At 37.4% G+C, this 24,639-nt stretch overlaps 1 protein-coding gene across 1 annotated transcript in view; it reads right to left on the bottom strand.

Moving 5' to 3' along the window:
• Positions 1-2,489: 2,489 nt before the first annotated feature.
• The window catches only part of LOC122808369 (free fatty acid receptor 3-like), a 181,282-nt gene continuing 159,132 nt past the window's right edge, over positions 2,490-24,639 (bottom strand). Inside the window, exon 3 of the mRNA XM_044079335.1 lies at positions 2,490-3,410. Coding sequence (XP_043935270.1) covers positions 2,490-3,401 — 912 coding nt within the window. The 5' untranslated portion in view covers positions 3,402-3,410. The remainder of the gene's footprint in view (positions 3,411-24,639) is intronic.

The following is a 24,639-nucleotide window of genomic DNA, read 5'->3' as shown; positions in this document are numbered from 1 at the left end:
TCCTGTCAACACCGCAAAAAAATAAAACATTACGTACACGCAGAGTGTACAAGAATCCTTGCCTCTGTGTGCACGCAATGTATTAAGGTAAGTAAACTCTTATTTTTAAACACTACACATATTCGATTTACTGAAATCTCGATCATATGGTCTCGACCATATGAAATTCGAGATTTCAGTAATTCAGTTATGTGAAGTGTTCCCAGTTAAGGACATATTAACTTGTGTTAATATGCTATTAATTTATATTGTCAAAGTTGTCATATTTCTCTATATAACTTAAAAACAAGTAATACAGATACAACTGCAGAGTTACATATGAAAGATCACAGCTGGATGACTAAAACTCTCATGACAGAATATGTGTGACTTGAGTGATTACTAAGATAATGTTGTTTAAAATATATTATAAAATTCATACTTACTGTCTATTGTAACTTATAAACTATAGTTAAACACCTACAATTTAAATAAGACTATCACTTTAAAAATTAGCTCATACTGAATAGTTTGCCAGCTACAATTTTTAGTAGCTCCTATGATTCATAAGGTATGAACAATTGTTTGAAATGTGAGCACCTAGTTTGATTTTGCCAAAAAGCTCACAATTTAGTCCTTGGAAGTTAAGAGCACAAACACCTGGAAGTCTATTGGAGGTCATGAGATAGGAAATAGTGTCATCAAATAAAGTATAGAAATATGCAGTGATTATAAAAATTGCAAGTTCTTTACAACATCATAGAGAATGGTGCAGTGGAGAACACAGGTTAAATATATGTACATTTATATCCAACTCTAACTCTATATCTATCTCCATCTGCATCAATATCTATATCCATATGTGTCTATCTATCCATCATTCCATCTAGTCAGTTAGCTGTTTATCTTAATATTGTAAATAGTTTCTTTTTGTGCATATTATTAATTTTTTGACCCCTTAAAATGTAATTGTTTGAAGTTATACATCTATTTATGTTTTACTCATATGCAGTCATAAATGTAGAAATTAATCATTTCAAAGGTCTTATACTGAACTCCTTGATGAAATCACAAGCAGATTTATTTAGGCAATGAAGATACCATCCTTGAAATTTTTATTGTATGATAGTTTCTACTGAAAAAGTCTGGAAAAACTAATTTATTTATAACTGGGTTTAGTTTAACTCTTAAAAAAGTGGAATAACCATGTGTGTTAATCACAGACTGTATAACTCTGGGTAAAAGACAGACTGATTTTATGTTTATTAATAAATCAGAAATATTGCCGCTGATATGTGGGTTCTTCCAAATTGCTGAATGACATAGTCAAATAATGCTTAATTTTATACACACACACGCACACACACACACACATACACACACACACACACACACACACACACACACACACACACACACACACACATCTATATCTATATAATTATATATATATATATATATATATATATATATATATATATATATATTTATAGATATATATACACTATATATACAGACACACACAGACACATATATGTCATGCTGAGTAGTAAATAGCAATTAATTGTCTTCATATTTGACAGTGTGGACTTAGGACATTCCAAAGATGTTATTGACTAAGATTACTAATATTATATTTAGTACCATTCATACTTATTACTGTGTGAACAAATTCAGGTTATTAGTCTTAGACTCCCCAACAGGATTCACATTCAGGCATTTGTTTACAAATATGATGAGGCACTACCACCCATACTAACGCCTGTACTTTCAGATCCACAATGAAAGAGTATGAAGCCAGGAATTTGTGATATGCGTTTTGGATAATTTAAACTCGATTTCAATAATGGTACAAGCATCAGCACCCTACAGAGAAATATGATTTCAATAATGGTACAGACATCAGTACCCTATAGAAAAATGTTTCTACTGCACCCTTTTCATTGCTGTGAGTTTCAGCATTTTGCAAAACCACCTACAGACTTTACCTATGTCTTTTTTATTTTATGTATTTTTATTTAAATTTGTTGATGTCTAACAAAAGTGGAAGAACGGCAGTCGACAAAAGGTAAAGCACTCTCAACATTGTCAAACTTCACTTCAGGTAAGAAGATACTGAATCTTTTTTCTCTGACAACATCTGCTTAGCCCCTCATTGAATTCCATAATTTTGACTTGTTAATGGTTGCCTTCCAAACTGAATGGAGAATTTTGTTAAGCAGAAAGGTTCATTTGTACTAGAATGGAGCTAATTCAAAAGACAGGCATTAGACAGAATCATCTGGAAGTAAAATAGTCCACTCTTAATATATCTGCTACAGATAAACAAGGTGATCATCTTGTAGAACATGCCTGCAGAAAGCAGAAAATAATCCTCTCAGTTGAACATGCAGGACTTGAATAAATTCTGCAGCTATGCTTTCTGCAATAACACATTTAAATTGTCTTTAACATGAAAGCACATCACACCATAGTGTTTTGAACAGACTACTGATGCTGAATGACCACATTCACGTTGACATTTGTTCACCAATATCTTCCTTGCCTTGTCGTTTTCTATAGAGATTAAATAGTGAAGTTAATGTGTTTCGCACAGTACGAGATGAGAAGTAGAACATTATGGGATCCAAGCTTGCATTAAATGTAGTGAGTAATAATGCGTACCCTCTCCATTTTGGATTTTCCTGTTCCACCAATCCAAAAATGTGTGAGACATTGTAGGGTCCAAAACATACTATAAAAGTAATCAGTGTGAGCGCAACCATTATCATGGCCCTTTGCTTTTTCTTACTCTTGAACTGACGTGAAGAATACAAGATCCAAATCAAATTGATATATGAGAATAAGGTAATCAAAAGAGGAACCAGAAACAGAACTACAAACAGCTCAAATCTAACAGGTAGTACAATTTGAAGCTGTTTTTGTGTAAAGTTGTCATAACACATTGTAGTGTCAATTGTTTGATTTTCTGTTTTGACAGTCTCAACAACATAAACAAAGCTAAGATGACCACAAGCTAGAATCCATAAAACAACACTTATTATAATAGTGTGCCTTATTCTCCTGACACTTTTGTACTGGATTGGAAAGGCTACTGCTATGTATCTTTCTATGCTAATAGCTGCTAGAAATACAGTACTTATATAAATAGTGCTGTAGAACACAAATCCACTTATAGGGCACAGGATGTATGGAAGGGGCCATTTCATACCGGAGGAAGCTTCTGTTATCTTGAAGGGAAGAAAGAATAAGAAGATTACATCTGAGATGGTGAGGTTAAGAAATAAAATATCAATTGGTTTAGGAATCTTGAACAGTCTTTTGTAGAAAACATAAAGCGCCACGATGTTCAATGGCAGACCAGTCACAAAAGTAATTATGTAGACCGCAAGGAATAGCTGTGGTTGAGATCCAAGTGGCATGCTGTGTTCCTGTAAAAAATAACCAAACAAATAAGGTGGATTAATGTAAATATTTATTCTTCAGAAAGTTTTTTTTTTAATCAAGATTTAACACAAAAGTGCTCAGGAAAACATGTTGCCTGAAGCATGTGATTTCCTTATATTTGCATCAAAAGCAGTACCTACTGATATGACTTCAACCACTGTTATACACATCCAAAATGAATCCTAAAGAATCATGGACTTGATGTTTTACACTGTCTACAGTTTCCACAATCTGGAATTACAAGTTACCAGAGTAAATATAAGATTTGCCTAAAAACCTACACTGTAGTTTTGTAAAACATTGATGGTCTATGCTGAATACCCAAGACATTCCACAGTCACAAACGCAGAAGTATATATATATATATATATATATATATATATATATATATATATATATATATATATATATATATATCTATGGGACAAAGTTTCTCAACCCATATTCAAAGGTGGCTCACATAACTGTTTGTTACATCTTGTATATGGGAACAGGCAATAACAATAATATAGCAGTGATGCAGAAGTGTAAAAATAAACAGAGTTTATCACCCATAAGCAAAGTTAATCTCAAATCCAGAAACCACCTTTCTCAAAAATCCCTTCTATTGAATCAGAACTCATTACAAATGGGTTCTCAAAAGAATATGACTACTGGTCTGCTTGCTGGGATATCAGGCCATAAGGTGGCCAGGATGGCTACAGGTAGAACAAATACATGCATCCACTTAATTTGCACTAAGAAACATTGCTATGCCGAAATGGATATGCAAGGCTGTCAGAACAGTACTTGTAGAATCAGTACACAGGAGCCCTAGTCCCATCTCCTGATTCAGTGGGCAGGCAGGTAATACACAGATAGACTTCATAAGGCTGCACTTTATTGGCTGAATTCTGCAATGTATCAGCCAGGCCTCTCCCAAGCAAATACAAAAGATATTAAACCATAAATGGTGGCTGATTACAAGAGTCTTTCTACTGTAATGGATACACTAAAAATAATTGTCTGCTTTATCCTTGGTGTAGAAATAATTGTCAGTATATTTTAAGGCCACACATGATACTGTGAATAGTGTATTAGCAAGCATAATTTATTGGTCATATAAAATACTCCTATATAAATTTTAAGAAATAATATCTACTAGTGCAAAGCGATAGGGTGCAGTATTTTCCATACAGGAAAATAGATTTTCTGGTAAAACTTTGACAAGCAGCTTTATTAATCGTTACTGTTTATTTTATAAACATTTATTCTTAAATCTGTTTGTCTATACCTGATTACTAGATAGAACACTCATCAAAAGTTGCCATTTTGAAAGAGAATGTTGTTGTTGTATCTTTCGGCTTTTCCCGGTTAGGGGTCGCCACAGCGGAATTCCGGTCCACTAATGATTGGCAGTAGATTTTTACATACAGAGTTGCCAGCTCTGATGCGCAGCCTTCAACGAAAGTACACCCATTCACGCATGTCTCCACACAGAAGACGCTTTAGCTGAGAATCGAACAGGACAACGTCTTACTGTGAGGTGACAATGCTACCGCAGCACCACAACCGCAGCATGCCATTTTGAAAGAGAATATTACTGGAGAAACAGCTTTGTTCTCTTTCAAAATGGCATGCTGCGATGGTGCTTGATATTGAAATTATATTATCCAGCTATGTGAAGCCTTCAACACTGTTTTTCATGCTAGTCCTCCCCAAACTATCCCATCTCAACCTCTCTCACACTGCCCTCAACTGGAACTTCAGCTTCCTGTCTAGCAGACAACAGTCAGTTAGATGGCTTAACTCTTTGTCCCTTTCCTTTCTATCTAAACTGGGGTACCTCGAGGCTCCCTCCTAGGCCTTCTTCTATTCAACATCTTTACCAATACCCTCCATACTTCTTGCGTTCACTACTCTATAGTCCAATATGCAGATGACTTCACATTGATACCTGTCTCTGAAAACTTGTCAGACCTGTTAACTACTACACAAAACTTATTTTCTTCTGTAGAAAGATGGCTCAATGACAATCAGCTCATACTCAGTCCCAATAAAACAAAGCACCTCCTTTTTCTGCCTAACTCCCTCTCCCACTGTAAATCTACATTTTCAATCTCTTCTCTCAATAGCACTATTATAAAAGTTGAAACACAATCTAAACTGCTCAGCACTATTATAGATGACCAACTAAAGTTTGACCTACATGTCCAACAAAGCATCAAAAAAAAAAAAAAAAAAAAAAAAAAAAAAAATCACCAAAAATTAGGCCTACTTTACAAAAATAAAAATACCTTAGTGCTGAATCCAAATGTGCTGTTGCTCGAACTTTATTATCCACCCTACTTTATGCTTCCCCTATCCTGACTAACCTACAGTCATCTCTTATTCACAAACTCGAATCAATATACAATAAAGTTGCTAGATTTGCTGTAAATCATCCCTACCCCTCTCAACACTGCCTGGCCCTACAGAAACTTCACTGGCTTAAACTCCTACATCAACTTACTCTCACTCAACTCTAAACTGCTCACTCCCTTCTCAATAACTCCACGTCCTGCCCATCACTTTCCAAACTTCTCTGCTATTACATGCCCAATCATCGTCTTCATAGTTCCAACCAACCCTTACTACTACTCTATAAACCCTGTAAAAATATAGGCAAACAACTTTATAAATACTCTGGTTGTCATAGCTGGATCAAACTCCCATTACATATCAGAAGTATAACTCATGCCAGCAATTTTTAAAAAGATACTAAAATATCACCTGCTTAACTCCAAGATTTATCACTGCAATCACCCCACTTAACTTCCTGTATACCTCTGTTTATTCACATTCTACAACCTCTACTTAGGAAGTGTCTTGGCATTACTTCTAATTCTTCTAACTATTAGAACATGCTAGCTTTTCAGCACTGTGACTAAACTGTTTGTATGTTTATATATTTAGTACTCACAACTTTCTTATGTGACAACTATAATTTGTTCTGTATACAGCATTCCAGTTTGTACTCTGTTTTATCTTTTGTATAATGTTTCTTTTACTTTTTATTGCTGCAGACATTATTTGAGCTTTACTCCTCAGGTCTCCACTGAAAATGTTTTTTTTTGTAACTCATCTGGACCAGCCTGGTTAACAAATGTGAAATAAATAAAATAAAATAAATAAATAGTGCAAATGTAACTGTGAGTAAAAGTTGTATTAGGATAAAGGACAGTCATATTTTGCATATTCACTACCTATGTTGTAGAGTAGAAATGCGGACTTTGTGACAAATGAAAAACATACAGTATTTGTCATTAAGTACCAATGTATGGGCACAGTGTCTATTAAGTCATTATAATCACTCATTTTCAGTATAACGTATAAGAAGTTCACGTTTCTTTAAGAATAAACCTTTCTGACTGTTCATATAAAAGATTAATTAAATAAATCTCTCTTTCAGTGGGGACAGTGAATTTTCTGATGGAATTTGAATGAAACACTTAAGAATGGTGGACAAAATTTGCTCAATCATTCCAGCACAGGGGCAGTGTTAAAGCCTGAATTAATAGTAAAAAAATAAAAGGCTCTTACATTGAATGAGGCATTGCTGCTGTTTAGTTATAAATGGGCTTTAGGTTACAAAGAGGCATGAGATCCATTTAAGACCAAATCACTGAATGGGCTAAGAATGGGGACAGATTAGAAGAGGGCAACTAACATAATTAGTCTTAATCCTTGTAGGGAATTGTGGGATGTGACAGTGATGCATTGTGGTTAGCATTACTGGCTCACAGTACTTGGATCTTCAGTTCAGTTCCTGAGAGTGCTGTGCCTTATTTGTGGAGTCTAAATATCCCACTTTTATTCATGTGTACTTTTGTAAGGTGCCTCGCTTCGTCCCCCTACTAAAAGACATTCAGGCAAGTGAAATGGTGACCCCAAAAATGATATGTTAGTGTGTGTGTGTGTGTGTGTGTGTGTGTGTGTGTGTGTGTGTGTGTGTGTGTGTGTGTGTGTGTGCATGTGTGCACTCATCCTGCAATGGAAATGTATTTGATCAAGGAACAGTTCTCTGCCATGTGGTTATTGGTTACCAGGATAGGTTACAGGTGACCTCTGACTCAGAATAATAAAATGTTAGTACTGAAAAATGAGGTAAGGAAAGAAGGAAGGAATGACAGCATAAATGAATGAATGAATGAATGCATGAATGAACAGGCACTGTGTTGTACAAAGTTACCTGGTAAGCTTTGAGAATATATAAAAATGCAGTGCAGTGGTTCCTTAAGATGCAAACTGACACAATACATACAATAATGGTTAAAAAGTGCAAAACTGCAGATGAATGGATTACCATGAAAATGAGGCTGGGGTTAACCTAACCGTGTTTTGCAGAGTGACAAAGCCATCACTGCCCCAGAAGACTCATATTTGAATAGCAACAGAGTTGGTGTAGGGACCAGAGAGGTAGGATGCGAGAGAGCTGCTGGTCCATCTCTCCCATCCTGGGGAGAAGGAGACTGTCTAGGCTCACTACAATAACAGCATTATGAATCTAGCAAGCTGTGGGCTGCAGGCAGTACACCCCTTGGTTAGGTGATTCTGCATGCATGGAAGCGAGCATGCACCTCCTGGAGGCAGCTATTCTGAATCTCATAAAACTTCCCCTGGGAACTATGTATTATGGTACTCTTCCCAAGTACAATATGATGCTGTATCAGCATCCTGATTTTCCTCACTATCCCAGGTTTGGGTTAGATTGAGCCTGGGGATGGTTAAGGCAGGTCCATTAGGTGGTGAACAAGGATAGGAGCTGGTGGCAGCTGATGATCAACTTCAGGAATGTAACGGTTGAAAAAATGGTAAGATAGGTGTTTATTAACTGGTCCAAAACTCTGTTTTACTCAAGCATGACACACAGCAGACAGGCCATACACCGAAAACTTCAGTGTTCATGAATAAACTTTACACTCTGACAGAGTATGTGTACTTAAGAATGGATCATAATGCAAAAAAGGCTGGCATCAGTTTATCTGGTCTGAATATACTCGGTGGTCTAACAGTTATTATTTAATGACTATAGTTAAAATATGATACATGTATAGGATAAAAATGCCTGCAACACCACATCAGTGGGATGCTGATTCATGCCAATTATTCCATGCTGGTAATTGGGTTATCAATCTGATTACCTCATTATGTAGAAATGGCTTGATAGGCCATACAAATAATGTTCAGTATGTAATCTACTAACGCATAATAAGATCAGAAAAATACATGGTAGTTATCATTTCCATAGCAAGGAAAATAATGCAAGCTGCTTCACATACTTGTGTAAATTTGGGAGATTTCAAACAGTTTTACTTTATAGAATCTTATTCAGTGTCACACTATGCCATTAATAATGGGATATCATATGCAGGTAACATAGTACTAATGACTGGCTCAATACTGTACACTGACATTTTGGTTCTTGGCTGGGCTGCTCTCTGTGTGAAGTCTACATGTCCTCCCTTGTTTTTATGTATTGTCTCCAGGTACTCAGTTTCCTCCCAAACCCCAATGACATGGGATAGTTGACTGGTAGCAATAAGTTGCCTACACGTGTTAGTGTGCATGATATCGAAGAAAGTCCTGGTAATCTATACTTATTCACTGCTTGTCTAATAAACTCTGTGCACGGTGGTGGCTATTGATGAGGGTCAGTATAAGAATTGGATGTGAATAAACAGGTCTACTGCTTTTCATTGAATACCACATATTCAAAAAAGATCAGTAGACCGCTCAGTTATGCGAAAGTGCACTTATTCAAAAGTGCACTTTTGCGAATTCAGCTTCTACGAACGGATTGCATGACAGTGGAGGACAGCAGGAAAACATGCTATGTCCTCCACTGTGGTGCAATAGTTACGGACCTTAGGGTTAGGGTACGTGTCATGGTAAGGGGATAGCCCTACTAGCTATCCCCTTGCAATGACCCATGCCCTAACCCTAAGGTCCGTGACTACTGCACCACAGTGGAGGACAGGCTATCCTCCACTGTAGTGCTGTAGTCATGGACCTTGGGGTTAGGGTGCGGGTCATGGTAAGGTGATAGCCCTACTAGCTATCCCCTTACCATGACCCGTGCCCTAACCCTAAGGTGCATAACTACTGCACTAAAATCAGTAGTAGCCATTCGCTGAAGCGGGTTTCGCGAAAGTGCACTTTCGATTAAGTGCACTTTTGTGTAACCCAGGTTCTACTGTGTGAGTCCAAAGAAGTGTATTTTCGAAATTATACAGTAGACCTGAATAAACAGCATATGTATTCATCAATTTTCCATAGTTGCTCTCAACTAAATTTAAAGTCACATCAGGGACACAGCCTTTCCAAGAAAACAGCAGATATATGATAGAATAAATTAAATTACCACTATTAGTTATTAAATGCTTATTTCATAGCATGCACCATCCTACAACTACTCTTAGTGTGCTTTTGAAAACACTAAAACATCTAAAAAAATTGCATTTGTGATATAATTAGTTATTCTTTCACTACAACATCCCACATAACTAGGTTCAGTTACACCTGAGCCTATGTACAGGGAGTATACAATGAATATTCTTTGAAAGGTGGAAACATATAACATGATATAATACAATACAATACAACACATGCCAATCTGTTCTGCATGAGTGTTGCAGCTTGCATACGACTCTCATTTGCTCCAAGTATTGAAAGCATTTTTAATGGCAACCACTATCTAAACCTAAACTATCCATGTTGCCAGTTGATTTAACCTTTTGACCACTATCTCTCGGAAGAAGCATTTCCAATTATCTATACCAGATACATTTACAAAATAAACATAGCACACAGCATGGGGTGGTCTAAACATTTATTATTAAAAATAAATCAGATTTAGTAGGAAAGCTCATACTAGTATAGGAGCATAAACTAAAAATTTACACTATAAAGTGCAGCACATTGTAACAGTCTATGATCTTGTCTGGACTGGCATCTCCATGTCACTTAGAAGGATGAAGCCCTGACTGTGATCACATGACATGAGTTGAACTAATAACCCTGCACTAGAAACACCAAGGAGGGAGACATGGAGGGAGGGTGTGAATGAAAAGCTGGTACTGATTTGTTTATTATGAGGAAGGGACGAAGGGAGATAGTATGGCATGCGGCAATGACAGCACCAAGCAAAGAGAGAGGTGCATGACATCTGGTGTATGGGTCAGAGACATATATTAGGTTCTGCAAAGCTGTTAAAACCTGGCATCTTTTATGAGGTATGTGTATGAACTTACACACTTACAGAAGGGAGTTGGGGATATTAGGGCCATAGCAGAGAAGACCATACAGCTGCCTGAATGGTGGTCTGCTGTGATCTGTTCTTATCCCACAGGGGAGTAAAAAGCTGATTGATTATGGAATGGCTGATGCATTGCAGACAACTGGCATAAAATTATATTAAAAAAGACCTTGCTTTGATTTCTTCTGCAGAAACACAATGAAGTATTAAAGTGACAGTATCCTTTTCAGTTGAATCAAGATGCATCTCGATGACAATATACTGAAGAAACTTAAAGGAAACTGTATGAAAATATAATTTTTTTCAAATGCATGTGACACAAAGCAAGATAAAGAAGAACACAATTGTTCAAACAGCAAATAAGTAAATTTTGAGTTCTTGAAAGAATATGGACAGAATGAAAAAGACAGACGTTGAAGCTTAATGAACTTCAAATATATGAGTATGAGGTTGTTGCTATATGAAAGCAAAAAAAAAAAAAAAAAAAAAAAACAGGCCCTCTTGCTAAGTGCAGTTAATAAAAACACTTCCAGGCAAAGTAAGTAGTGTGTGTTGAATAGTGATAGGCATATGCAGTCATCCCCTTTCAATTATGCAAAAATACAATGCAGATGTTATTTACATTATGCATTACTGAATGGCATATACAGTGGAAACATGGAGTACTTATGAATGTGCACAGGTTGGGAGACAGACTCGTCCATGAAACACTAATGACTGACATTCACTTCTACAGTCTCTACTGTGTCTCTTCCTAACATTCCCCTAGAAGGTCTAATTGCCAATTTACCTATGAAGGTGTAACCTCAGAGTTTTTGTGAGTGGTATGAAACCTCTCTCCCCCTTACCCTCACAATCAAAGGGTGTAAGAATTCCTGTCCAGTGCAAAAACATTTTTTTGTGTTTTTATTTAAGTAACTTCAGCAACTTGGAAAAAAAATGAAAAATAAAGATGACCAAGAATCACTTCTGAAAATCAATGCAGTCCCAAATAATAAGCACTTTCTTTTCACAAAAAAAAAAATCACACAAGTATATACCAAATCTGCAGAGAAAATAGCCCGACCAAGAACTGAATCAGAGAGTCAAGTATTGTGAAGCAAAAGTGCAAACAATATGTCCTCATGGGTTTTGTCTCATTGCTTTATGTATTAACAGGACTGAAAGTAGTACCTTTTCAAAGTCAGACCTGTATGTCTAATAACAGGTGCTCAACATTGTGAGCCATGTCATACAATGTAACATGTCGTGTCACCCTCCTCTGTAACATGCAGTGACATCACATGCAGTGCAATGGATAGTGTTTCAGAACTGTGATCCTTCATTTCATAAATGACTGACATGCTCTGGATCTTACACTTCACTGGTGTGGCATGTGTCAAGTACATCTGTTGTCATCTAACTTTTATGGCTTTGAAAAGCTACTCACCAACAACATCATAGATGTGCTAGCACTCATAATGTTGTTCCATGTCATTAAACACAGTTATGATATTGTCGTTGATATGTTGCATACTGTCATTGCTCCCATTCCTTAGCTGGTGATTTTGTCAGGGATAGTCATGTCTGTCTGATGTGCTGTTTTTTTTTAGCTTATTCCTTGCTTTTGCAATGTGCAATGTCTGGAGGGCTACACCTGTTCTGGGCATTATTTGTACAGTCTTTACATCATTACTTTGCAACACATCTTACAACTGTTTTATTTATTTATATATTTATTATTTGTTGCCTAAGTTAGTCCCTCTATGCTAGAAGCCTATCTTTTCAGGAGAGACTCAAGGTAATATTTATACTACTATGGGGGATTTGGACAGAGCATCAGCAAACTTCCCCTACTCTTGGTAGTCAGGGGAAGGATTTGTGTGTTACACATCCTGACTTCCTGTTTCTTGTCTAGGTGTGGAGACAGTCAGGAGGAACAGGAAGAAAATATGGCTGATTCAGCTTTGGCTGAAAAATGAAGTGAAGGTTGATGAAAATTTAGCTGAAATGGTAGAATCGCTACCAGAGTTTTTTTCTGATGGCGTGGATGCTTTAAAAACAGCGATATTGGAAGAAAAGGAGATTGCAGCTGTAACAGAAATGGATTCAGAGGAAAACTTTCAGAAGAAATTGTTTGAAGGATAGACAGTTACCTCTGAGAAATGCATAATTACAACCCTCCAATTGGGAAGGTTGCGGGATGATTATTTGAAAGAAATGGTAAACCAAGTTCAAAGGAAGGTGCTGGCAGGACTGATAAACAGGAACAAAGCACCAAGTGAAACAACGAAGATGCAAACAATTTATTGGGCTAAAACAGAAATCCAAAAGCAGCAGCAAATCCAATACGCAGTGTAACACACTTCAAACGTTTCGTCACTCCTTCATCAGACAATGTATAAAACACACATTTTCACCCATAAGTCCATTGTTTAAATACAATTACTATTTCAAATACACCAATCATCAAGTTGAATTAATTAGTCTCTTATATCAAACCACATAAAATAGTGCAAAAGAAAGTGCAAAACAGGTTATAAACATAATGATGATACATGTAATCTTAATTGTTTGTTTGCATCTTCGTTGTTTCACTTGGTGCTTTGTTCCTGTTTATCAGTCCTGCCAGCACCTTCCTTTGAACTTGGTTTTTGTTTCTTACAAAGAAATGGTAAACCAGAGTGAACCAGAAAGTGAAGTGGCAATTTCATGGAGTGACATCATGGAGAAAATAGAAGAAGAAAAAGAAGAAGAAGAAGAGACTGTGCCAGAAAAAGTTCAAGAGATAAAAACTTATGCACAAACTGTGGGAAAAGGAGCAAAGAAGAAAGAAGAAATAAGAAATAAAAGAAACAAAAAAGAAGTATACAGTATGTGTGAACTGAAAAAAGAAGAAAGTTTGGACAGGTATAAGGTTTGGAACTCTGCCATAGCACCTCTTGGTGTCAAAGCAAAAGAGGTAAGAGCATTCATTACAATTAATAAAGAGACTTTTTGTGACTTGATATTTGAGACTGGGCAGGCCATAGAATTTTTTTTAGGTGCATATGAACAAAAGAAAAATATTTATCAATGGTCAGAATATGGTGTGCAAGCTTTTTACTGACAAACAACAACATAAAAAAGAATAAATATCCAGTTTAGAACTGAAGTTGAATCAAAAGAACTGAAAAGACATTTGTTAACTATATGTAAAGAAGTAATGGACATTAAAAAGCATATGCTGAAGGAGGACTATGGACTGGGGGATGGGAATGTGGAGTAATACTGAAAATGGAAAATGATAATGTTATGCATGTACCTAGTATTATTAATGTTCCTGATAATTGGGGGGTTGTGAAATACAGGGCTCAACCAAAAACTAGTTATTTTTGTGGAAAAAATGATAATTTAATCAATGAATGTGATAAAAAAGATGTTATTTATGTGGTAAAACAGGGCATAATGCAAAAAATGTGATTTAATGTGCAAAACATGTGACAATTCCAGTCATTCACAGCTAGAATGTGAAAGGAATGTGCAAGAAAATGAAAATTAAGTTATACAGGATAAAGAGATAGTAGAATCCCTTGGATTCATGAAGCTCTGTGCAAGAATTAGGCTATTCTATCATGGAGTGGTTTGTGTCCATTTAGGATAGCAGTGCACCTTGCATATACATGAAGGCACGTTGCTATCTAAACTAAACGGACATGCACCAGGAACGAGTGCACGGGGTGTGTGTCAGCAGTCACAGCACCTGAAACACACCCCTTCACTCTGAAAGTGCTGTACAGCACTTTCTGACATGGATGAGTGTGAAACGATATAATATTAGAGCCTGGTTCTAATATTATATAGTAAACGAGTGTCTGCGGACACTGAAATGTAAATAGCTAACATTTCAGTGTCCACAGACACTGAAAAGAAAAAAAAAATAACACAAACACCTAAAGAAGGCAGCAGCCTTCAAGTGCACACCCCCAAATGCATGCTCTCTTGACCTATATGCATGGAAGCAGTAGGGCAAGAGGAAAGGAGTAAAAAAATAAAAAAATATAATAATATTTTTTTTATGAAATAAATCTAAAGTTTAAGTGCTGCGCAGCTTGTTTGCATGGTGTGCCGCTATGCTTAGCTTGGCTGAAATCCTGAAAATGATAGACAAGTGCTACTGTGCTAGAAGATGTCATCAAGCTGCTTTAGCATAGTGGTACTGCCATGGCATAGCATGTAAAACATGCTCGGTTCAAATCACCTGTCTGTCAAATTATTTAATAAACTTTTAGGGAATGTGAATGACATATGTCAATCATATGGCTCACATATAGCACAGTAGGGGTGGGAATATGTAAAATATAAATGTAAAAAACAATTTATAATTTTAATGAAAAAAATAGATTTAAGCAATGCTTTGCTAATATAAGCATTGCTTACCTGCATTCAGATCTGCTTAGCTGGTGTAAGCATTGCTATGCAGATTTGCATGGAGCTAAGCATAGTGCACCATATTAAAACTGGCCAATCACAAAAATGTGTTGGAAAACTGCCCTATTTAAACTGCACAGGTGGGAATACAGCCATAACCATTTGGGATTGCACACAGCAGGACCAAAATGGCTAGTGTCAGAGAAGGTGTGCGCTTCCGAGCGCAACATTGGGGCATCCGGTAGTCCAGGGTCATGGTTGAGCTCCTAGTTAAAAACATGATGGCAGAGTGCTGCAGGGCCAGTACCAGGGCTCGCAGTACAAAGTGGAGGCCTGGGACCAGCTTGCACATGATATCACCAGTGCCATTGGAATACCCCGATCTGGTGAGCAAGTATGTCATCACCATAATGACCTGAAGTGGAAGAGGGGTGCACTCTTGGACCAGTGGATCCAAGAAGCCTGAGCGCAGGATGTCCCACCTGTCTGTAAGTATGCAGTTTTATGTATCTCTAACTAAGTATGGAAAAAGTTCAACTTGTGGACTGTGCAGGTGTTATTAATGTGCATTGTCTCCCCATACAGCTTCTGCAGAGAGGACCCAGAATGTGCAGGCTCATGCACAGCGACTAGCCTGGCTGTGTCGGTAGTATGTTGAGTACATAATACCCCGTACTATTAACAGTAAGAAATCAAAATTATAGTAATGTTATTACTCTTTGTATATATAATTGCGCTGTAAAAGTCAGGAATAAATGCCTGTGTCAGGTTGCCAGTGTTACAATGGAGTATTCCCAGCTGCTGTGTAAGACAGATATCAGTAGCAAACAAGGTACAATATGTAGGAGAGGAATATTAGACTATGTATGAGTGTGTCTGAGTGAACCTGCCAAGAAAGTGCCATGTCAGGGCTACTGTAACAGTTAGAAATTAAAAGCATTCCCCTGTGCAGATCATGCAGGAATAGTAATTGTGGAGTTCTGAGTCATACACAGATAAGTATGTCAAAACTAATAAAGGTGATCCCAAACACTGGTGTGTCATCTCACTTGTACCTGATAAATAGAAATGTGTATGTCCTGCAGAATGCATTAACTGAGGTGAACTGATTTAGCATTGCTTGTCTGCATACTTTAGAATGGGCATGTAAAATACCTGGAAAAAGCAACAGTACCTATTCCCATCAGAATGTGTTTTACTTGTTTGTCTGCCAGCATTGTCCTGCGTTAACCTTTCAATTTCAGTCGTATGTAGCTGTGAATGCACTGAGAAATGTATAAGGCTAACAGGTGCAGACTTAAAACCTACACTGTGTACTCAGGAATCTGAATTGCAGTTTGTAGTTCTAAAACAGTCAAATGTGCAATCTAGCTAATGTGCACATGTTTCACAAACAGTGAAACCAATATCTGTTGTGTATGCATAAATTGTACTGAAAATGGGAAACAAATAATGCAACATGTGATAATAAAAGTACTGTGCACAAAAGTATGTACTAGATAGAAATGTCACAAACAAAACACAGCACTTCCCCAGTAGCTCAGTCTGATAAGGACTAGGCCTGTAGTTCAATTTTGCACAAACAACACAGTTCAAATCCAGGGACCGTCACTAACATCTCAGTCTGGTTCTACAGTTTTAAACTGCAATCTGAATAGAAAAAATAATGTACTGCAACACATGCACTTTCCATACAAGGCAATCTGAATAGAAATACTAGTTTGATGTGTATAACTATGAAAGGTGTACAACTGCTCTGTTGATCAGCCATAGTCCTACAGATAGATGCAAGCTAGACATCTATACTCTGCAGTCTGGCCCAGACAAGTCCCTCAAGTGTCACGCTGTCATGGATAGTTTCCCCAGTTGACAAGAAACCTGCACACAGAGAATGTCCCAGTAGATGTATGTGAAAGAAACAACACACACTCCAGGGCCTGCAACTAATATGTGAATCTGAAATATGTGCAGAAACAGCAATGTAATGTACACACAGTTCATCTGGACAAGTCCACAGGTAAAGAAATTGGTATAGAAACAGGTCTGATGCATATAACTAAAATAGGTGTACAATTGCTCTGCTGATATCTACAGCTGTTGGTGTACTGCAGCAGCCCCATGCCCCAGTAAGAGTGTAAGTGTGGTCAGAATGTAGAGAAGTGAATAGTAGTGTACTGACAAATATACTTGATAGCAGTTGTCAATTGAATCTGTTCCCTTCCCCCACCACTCAACTGATCCAACCATCACAGGGAAACCAACATGGGTGTGTTCCTAAACAAACCACTACTATTGGGACAGTTGTTCCATTTAGTTTATCATTGTTTAAACTGTGTGCATAATAATATCCCCTGTTGAATAATCATCTTATTGCCTGCCTGAAATGCCACTAACTGGCATGCTTTTGCAACCCTGTCATTGTATACATGCATGGGTTCTGTTTGCTATGGCACTGTTATAATTGCAATGTTTTGGGTTAATGGGAATATCCATACATGCTATTTTGACTAATGTTGTAATGTGTTGTGCATGACTAACCAATGTTCATTGTTAATTTCCACACCATAGCAGATATGGGAAGGCAGATCCCAGTGGATTTCCTCTCCCACCCCACCTGGCCGAGGCACCAGGTCCCAGCACGTCTGGGACCTAACCCAGACCTCCCTTATCTGCTGGTTCTGCACCACCCTCGGGTGGAACTACTATAGGAGATGGTGCTTGCCCCCTCTGCAAGTGAGGCAGTGAGGACGTTGTCACCAAGGATGAGGTCTGTGGCATGGTGCACAGTGTCCTCCAGATAGAGATGGATGACCGCCTACACCAGGTGGAGGGTAGGCTGTCACAGCTAGAGGGGCAGGAGGCCCCTCCAGCTCAGCCCCTAGCACAGCCATCTTCGGGGCTGTTAAGGAGTAGTGGTGACTGACATCAGGTGGGGACATCAGTGCCACTACTACCATCTGAAGGGCTCATGAGCCTCAGATTCCCAAGCACCCTCCCCGTCAAGGTGTTTACCCCCCCCTGTGTCATACACCCCCTGTCTGCTGTCTAATCTGTCTTGTCTACCTGAAGATCCAACCTCTCCCATAAAACCTCCCTCATTACACTTACCAATAATCCTTCCTTAACATCCCACTCACCTTAAAAAAAAAAAAAAAAAAAAAAAAAGGGCATCTGTCCCACAAAAAAAAAAAAAAAAAAAACATGTCCCGTACATAGCTCTGCATTTCGCCCAAAGACATGTACACAGCACACAATCTAACCCTACCAATCATCCATATTGTATGATGCCCCACACTCCTCTCTGTAGAGTGTGAGGCTCCAAATTCTAAATTGCCCACATTAAAAGCAGCTGTTGCTGCCAAAGAAATGCAGATCTATGGTCCTTTCCTACACCCATCCTGCACATCCCTATGTGTTTCTCCCTTTGTTTGTCCCCCTGCTTGCCCCAATTTCACCACTTTCCTATCTCCCTTTTTTCTTTTCTTTATTTGAAATTAGCGCAGGTTTAAATGGCTGTAAGTGGCCGTAAGCAGGCGTAAGCGAAGCTGAGCTCACGTAAGCGTCGCTTAGGTCTGAGCAAACCCACGCAAACCTGCTTAGAGCTGCTTTAAAGTGCCTTAATCACTCTATCGCCAACAGCCCCTTTTCTGCTCAGCAACAAAATAATCAGCCATTGCAAGTCTCAAACCCAGGACCCTGCACAATATAGCCAAAGTGATTCACCAGCAAGCCATGTCAGATGTAAAATAAAATCTGATGTTTTCTCAAACATATAGTCCAGTGCAGTCATTCAACAGTAGGGGAAATGTATTTATATATGTACATGTCTGTATGTATATACATCTCTCTCTCTTTCTGTATATATATATATATATATATATATATATATATATATATGTGTGTGTGTGTGTGTGTGTGTGTAAAAAGATATTATATATATGTATATACACACACACACACACACATATATATATATATATATATATATATATATATATATATATATATATATATATAGTCACTTATCAAAGAAATGCAAAGTACAATCCTTAAAGTCCAAAATTCAGCAAAAAACCAAGAATATTTGTTGCGATGCAGCTACTAATAAATAAATTGCAAAACCAAATTCTGTAAATCCAAAAGTTCAGCAAACAAACCAACAAGTTGAGCAGATGTAAATTGAAGCAAAGATGCACATTTATTCCGTAAGCGCTTTCGCGGTGTATCCCACCGCTTCTTCAGACATGCACAAAATAACCATTGAACACTTTATATATACATTAAAAGTAAAATACACCTATCATATACATTTGTACATTCAAATTTTTAAAATCTCACCTATCAAGAGACGCCGTGATGCTAGACAACTCAGCGTACTTCCATGAAAGCACAGGACTACGTCACATTCTATGCGCAGGATAAAACCTACGTAACCTGCGTGTCAATATAAAACAGTATATATCCTTATAAAATCAATGTTATTAAATATTATTAAATACATTATTGTTAATTATTTGTACACTCTGCCCTGAATACAGTTGTCCTGAACAATAAAAACAAGATGCAAAAACAGTAATGAAAACACTAGTGCATCTAATATAGTAAAAAACAACAATGTTTTGTAGTTTGAAACTACTTATGTAGCCGATCAGTGTGCATACACACCATCCAGCAAATCATACATCTATTGATGTACATGTGTACCTGTCATGCTAGTCCCAATTATACTAATAAGGAAAGTTGTCCAAAAAATGTGTATAAGCATAACAATGCTGATATGCAGGGACACATGTGTTCTGGAAGGCGGAGATGTAAACATAGTAAAGACTACAAGCTAAAAATAAAGTAGACTATCTAAAAACATATAATCTGTTGTTATACGCTCAGCCCATGGTATAGTAAAACATAGCAAAAGCAACATAATGAAGACTACAAGCTGAAACTAAAATAAACTACCAAGAACATATGATCTATTGTTATATGCTCAACCTTAAGTACAGTTGTGCTAAGCAGTGAGACATAATAAGAGCAAGCAGAATGAAAACACTGGCACTAATGCATCTGGAAGAATGTTTAGTAATGTAAAACTAAATGGATAACCGATAAGTGTATGGTCTGTACCATCTAACAAATTATATGCTCAGTGCTACACTAATGAGTAAGTAGTCCAAAAGATATATGTGAGCATAATGAATGCTAATGTGCAAGGATGTATGTGAGCTGGAAGGCTGGGATATAAACATTGTAAAGACTGCATGCTGAACTAAAATAACCTGCCTAGAAGCATGCAGTCTGTGATGTATGATGTAATGTGTATTGTATGAGAAGCCTATTGATAAACATGATCACTACCTAGAGACATGCAGTCTGTGATATAATATAATGTAATATGATATATATTATGGAAAAAACTAAACCAACCACAATAAAATGTGCTGAGCTGAAGAGAAAGGATGAACCGTAAGGAATGACTAACGTAGGCTCCTACCTCTGAGACAGGGTTTGATTGAAACAGTTTCATTCAAACCCATGCCCCTATGGGCTCCTAACCTGAGAATCCAACGGAGTTCTGCTTCCTCCGTTCTGGTAACTATATCTCCTAGACGTGTTGAGGGAATTTCAACATGGAGTACCTGAAATAGAAACTGATGATGTGGACCACCACTCATCATATGTTTGGCAAGGGCACTACTATTATCCTTCCTGCTCAAACAATAATAATGGTCCCTAATGCGCTCCTTTAATGAGCGATTGGATTTCCCAACATAGTAACAGAAACATGTATTACAATGAGCAACGTAAACTATGTTACGGCTCAAACAGGTGGCATCTACCCTTAACTCCCATAGTCTACCACTATCTGGGTGTCTGAAATAGTGTGATTCATCTATATAGCAGCATTGTGGGCAACTTCCACATCTGACTGTTTTTTCTAACCCTGTGTGGGTCACTCTTGGAGTGTTTTTATGGCAAAGAATCTGTTTCAAGTTGGACATATTGCTGTACGTAAACTGTGGATATGATCCAACAATTGCCTTAATTTTGTCATCACAGGACAAGATATTCCAATTCTTATAAATCACATCCTTAAATACATTGATGTTACTACTATAAGGTACCACCAAGTGCTCAAAATTAATCTTGGCGGTAGCTCGTAGCTCATTGCTGACCTTCTCAGAAAAATAAGGTTGCACTCTTATCTCTTCTAAGTTGGTCCATATTCAAATAAACGTCCTGTATTTCATTGGTCTTGTATCCCCTCCCGACTAAACCTGATTGCAATGTTATTAGCTCCTCCCGGTACTGTGTGTCCAGACTAGATAACCTTGATAGGCGCATCGCCTGTCCCTTAATTATATTGCTAAAAATCCGTGGATTGTGCATACTCTGTCTATGTAGAAACGAAGGTCTATAACATGCCTTCCTATGAACGCATGTGTTGAATCTTCCTTGTTCTCTACAGATTCGCACGTCTAAAAAATCCAACGTGTGCATAGAGTAATTCAGAGTGAATTTGATGAAATTAGTGGCACTATTGAGTTGGCGCATAACTAGGTTGGCGTAGCTATTGGCACAGCTGGTGCCCATAGCTACGCCACTCGTTTGTCTATAACAGATGCTGTTGAAAAGAAATACGTTGTTTTCCAGTACTATGGCAGAATTTGAAACCAGATACATTAAGAATGTCAGTCAAATCATATTTTTCAAAAGATTCGTAGATGACCTTTTCTTTTTGTGGGAAGGATCTGTTCAGACTTTGTTAGATTTTCATTCCCAACTCAATAGTGCCACTAATTTCTTCAAATTCACTCTGAATTACTCTATGCACACGTTGGATTTTTTAGACGTGCAAATCTGTAGAGAACAAGGAAGATTCAACACATGCGTTCATAGGAAGGCATGTTATAGACCTTCGTTTCTACATAGACAGAGTATGCACAATCCACGGATTTTTAGCAATATAATTAAGGGACAGGCGATGCGCCTATCAAGGTTATCTAGTCTGGACACACAGTACCGGGAGGAGCTAATAACATTGCAATCAGGTTTAGTCGGGAGGGGATACAAGACCAATGAAATACAGGACGTTTATTTGAATATGGACCAACTTAGAAGAGATAGAGCGCAACCTTATTTTTCTGAGAAGGTCAGCAATGAGCAACGAGTTACCGCCAAGATTAATTTTGAACACTTGGTGGTACCTTATAGTAGTAACATCAGTGTATTTAAGGATGTGATTTACAAGAATTGGAACATCTTGTCCTGTGATGACAAAATTAAGGCAATTGTTGGATCATATCCACAGTTTACATACAGCAATATGTCCAACTTGAAACAGATTCTTTGCTATAAAAACACTCTAAGAGCGACCCATACAGGGTTAGAAAAAACAGCCAGATGTGGAAGTTGCTCACAATGCTGCTATATAGATGAATCGCACTATTTCAGACACCCAGATAGTGGTAGACTATGGGAGTTAAGGGTAGATGCCACCTGTTTGAGCCGTAACATAGTTTACGTTGCTCATTGTAATACATGTTTCTGTTACTATGTTGGGAAATCCAATCGCTCATTAAAGGAGCGCATTAGGGACCATTATTATTGTTTGAGCAGGAAGGATAATAGTAGTGCCCTTGCCAAACATATGATGAGTGGTGGTCCACATCATCAGTTCCTATTTCAGGTACTCCATGTTGAAATTCCCTCAACACGTCTAGGGGATATAGTTACCAGAACGGAGGAAGCAGAACTCCGTTGGATTCTTAGGTTAGGAGCCCACAGGGGCATGGGTTTGAATGAAACTGTTTCAATCAAACCCTGTCTCAGGGGTAGGAGCCTACGTTAGTCATTCCTTATGGTTCATCCTTTCTCTTTAGCTCAGTACATTTTATTGTGGTTGGTTTATTTTTTTCCATAATATATATCATATTACATTATATTATATCACAGACTGCATGTCTCTAGGTAGTGATCATGCTTATCAATAGGCTTCTCATACAATACACATTACATCATACATCACAGACTGCATGCTTCCAGGCAGGTTATTTTAGTTCAGCGTGCAGTCTTTACAATGTTTATATCCCAGCCTTCCAGCTCACATACATCCTTGCACATTAGCATTCATTATGCTCATATATATCTTTTGGACTACTTACTCATTAGTGCAGTACTGAGCATATAATTTGTTAGATGGTACAGACCATACACTTATCGGTCATCCATTTAGTTTTACATTACTAAACATTCTTCCAGATGCATTAGTGCCAGTGTTTTCATTCTGCTTGCTCTTATTATGTCTCACTGCTTAGCACAACTGTACTTAAGGTTGAGCATATAACAATAGATCATATGTTCTTGGTAGTTTATTTTAGTTTCAGCTTGTAGTCTTCATTATGTTGCTTTTGCTATGTTTTACTATACCATGGGCTGAGCGTATAACAACAGATCATACGTTCTTAGGTAGTCCATTTTATTTTTAGCTTGTAGTCTTTATTATGTTTACATTTCCGCACTCCAGAACACATGCGTCCTTGCATATCAGTATTGTTATGCTTATACACATTCCTTGGACATCTTTCCTTATTAGTATAATTGGGACTAGCATGACAGGTACACATGTACATCAATAGATGTATGATTTGCTGGATGGTGTGTATGCACACTGATTGGCTACATAAGTAGTTTTAAACTACAAAACATTGTTGTTTTTTACTATATCAGATGCACCAGTGATTTCATTACTATTTTTGCATCCCGCTTGTTTTTATTGTCCAGGACAACTGTATTTAAGGCAGAGTGTAAAAATAATTAACAATAATGTATTTAATAATATTTAACAATATTGATTTTATAAGGATATATATTGTTTTATATTGACACGCAGGTTACGTATGTTTCATCCTGCGCATAGAATGTGACGTAGTCCTGTTGTTCCATGGAAGTACGCTGAGTTGTTTAGCATCACGGCGTCTCTTGATAGGTGAGACCTTAAAAATTTGAATGTATAAATGTATATGATAGGTGTATTTTATTTTTAATGTATATATAAAGTGTTCAATGGTTATTTTGTGTATGTCTGAAGAAGCGGTGGGATACACCGCGAAAGCGCTTACGGAATAAATGTGCATCTTTGCTTTAATTTACACCTGCTCAACTTGTTGGTTTGTTTGCTGAACTTTTGGATTTACAGAATTTGGTTTTGCAACTTATTTACTAGTAGCTGTACTGCAACAAACATTTTTGGTTTTTTCGCTGAACTTTGGACTTTAAGGATTGTACTTTGCATTTCTCTGATAAGTGACTACATTTTTACAAAAGTTTGGCGCCCCTGCATTGGGATTAGTGTTTTATTTCTTCTTGGGAGTATCGCTTGGGTGATATATATATATATATATATATATATATATATATATATATATATGAGAGAGAGAGAGAGAGACAGAGATAAAAGAACACAACAAACAAATATATGACCAAAGGTACGGTTAATGGGGGTGAGGGGGCCCAAATTAAGTACCTCTTGTAATTACTGATATCATCCCCTC

Source organism: Protopterus annectens, chromosome 8.part0, assembly GCF_019279795.1.
Source record: "Protopterus annectens isolate FY-2018-M chromosome 8.part0, PAN1.0, whole genome shotgun sequence".
Classification (NCBI taxonomy): Eukaryota; Metazoa; Chordata; order Ceratodontiformes; family Protopteridae; genus Protopterus; species Protopterus annectens.
This window is presented reverse-complemented; position numbering and strand designations above follow the sequence as displayed.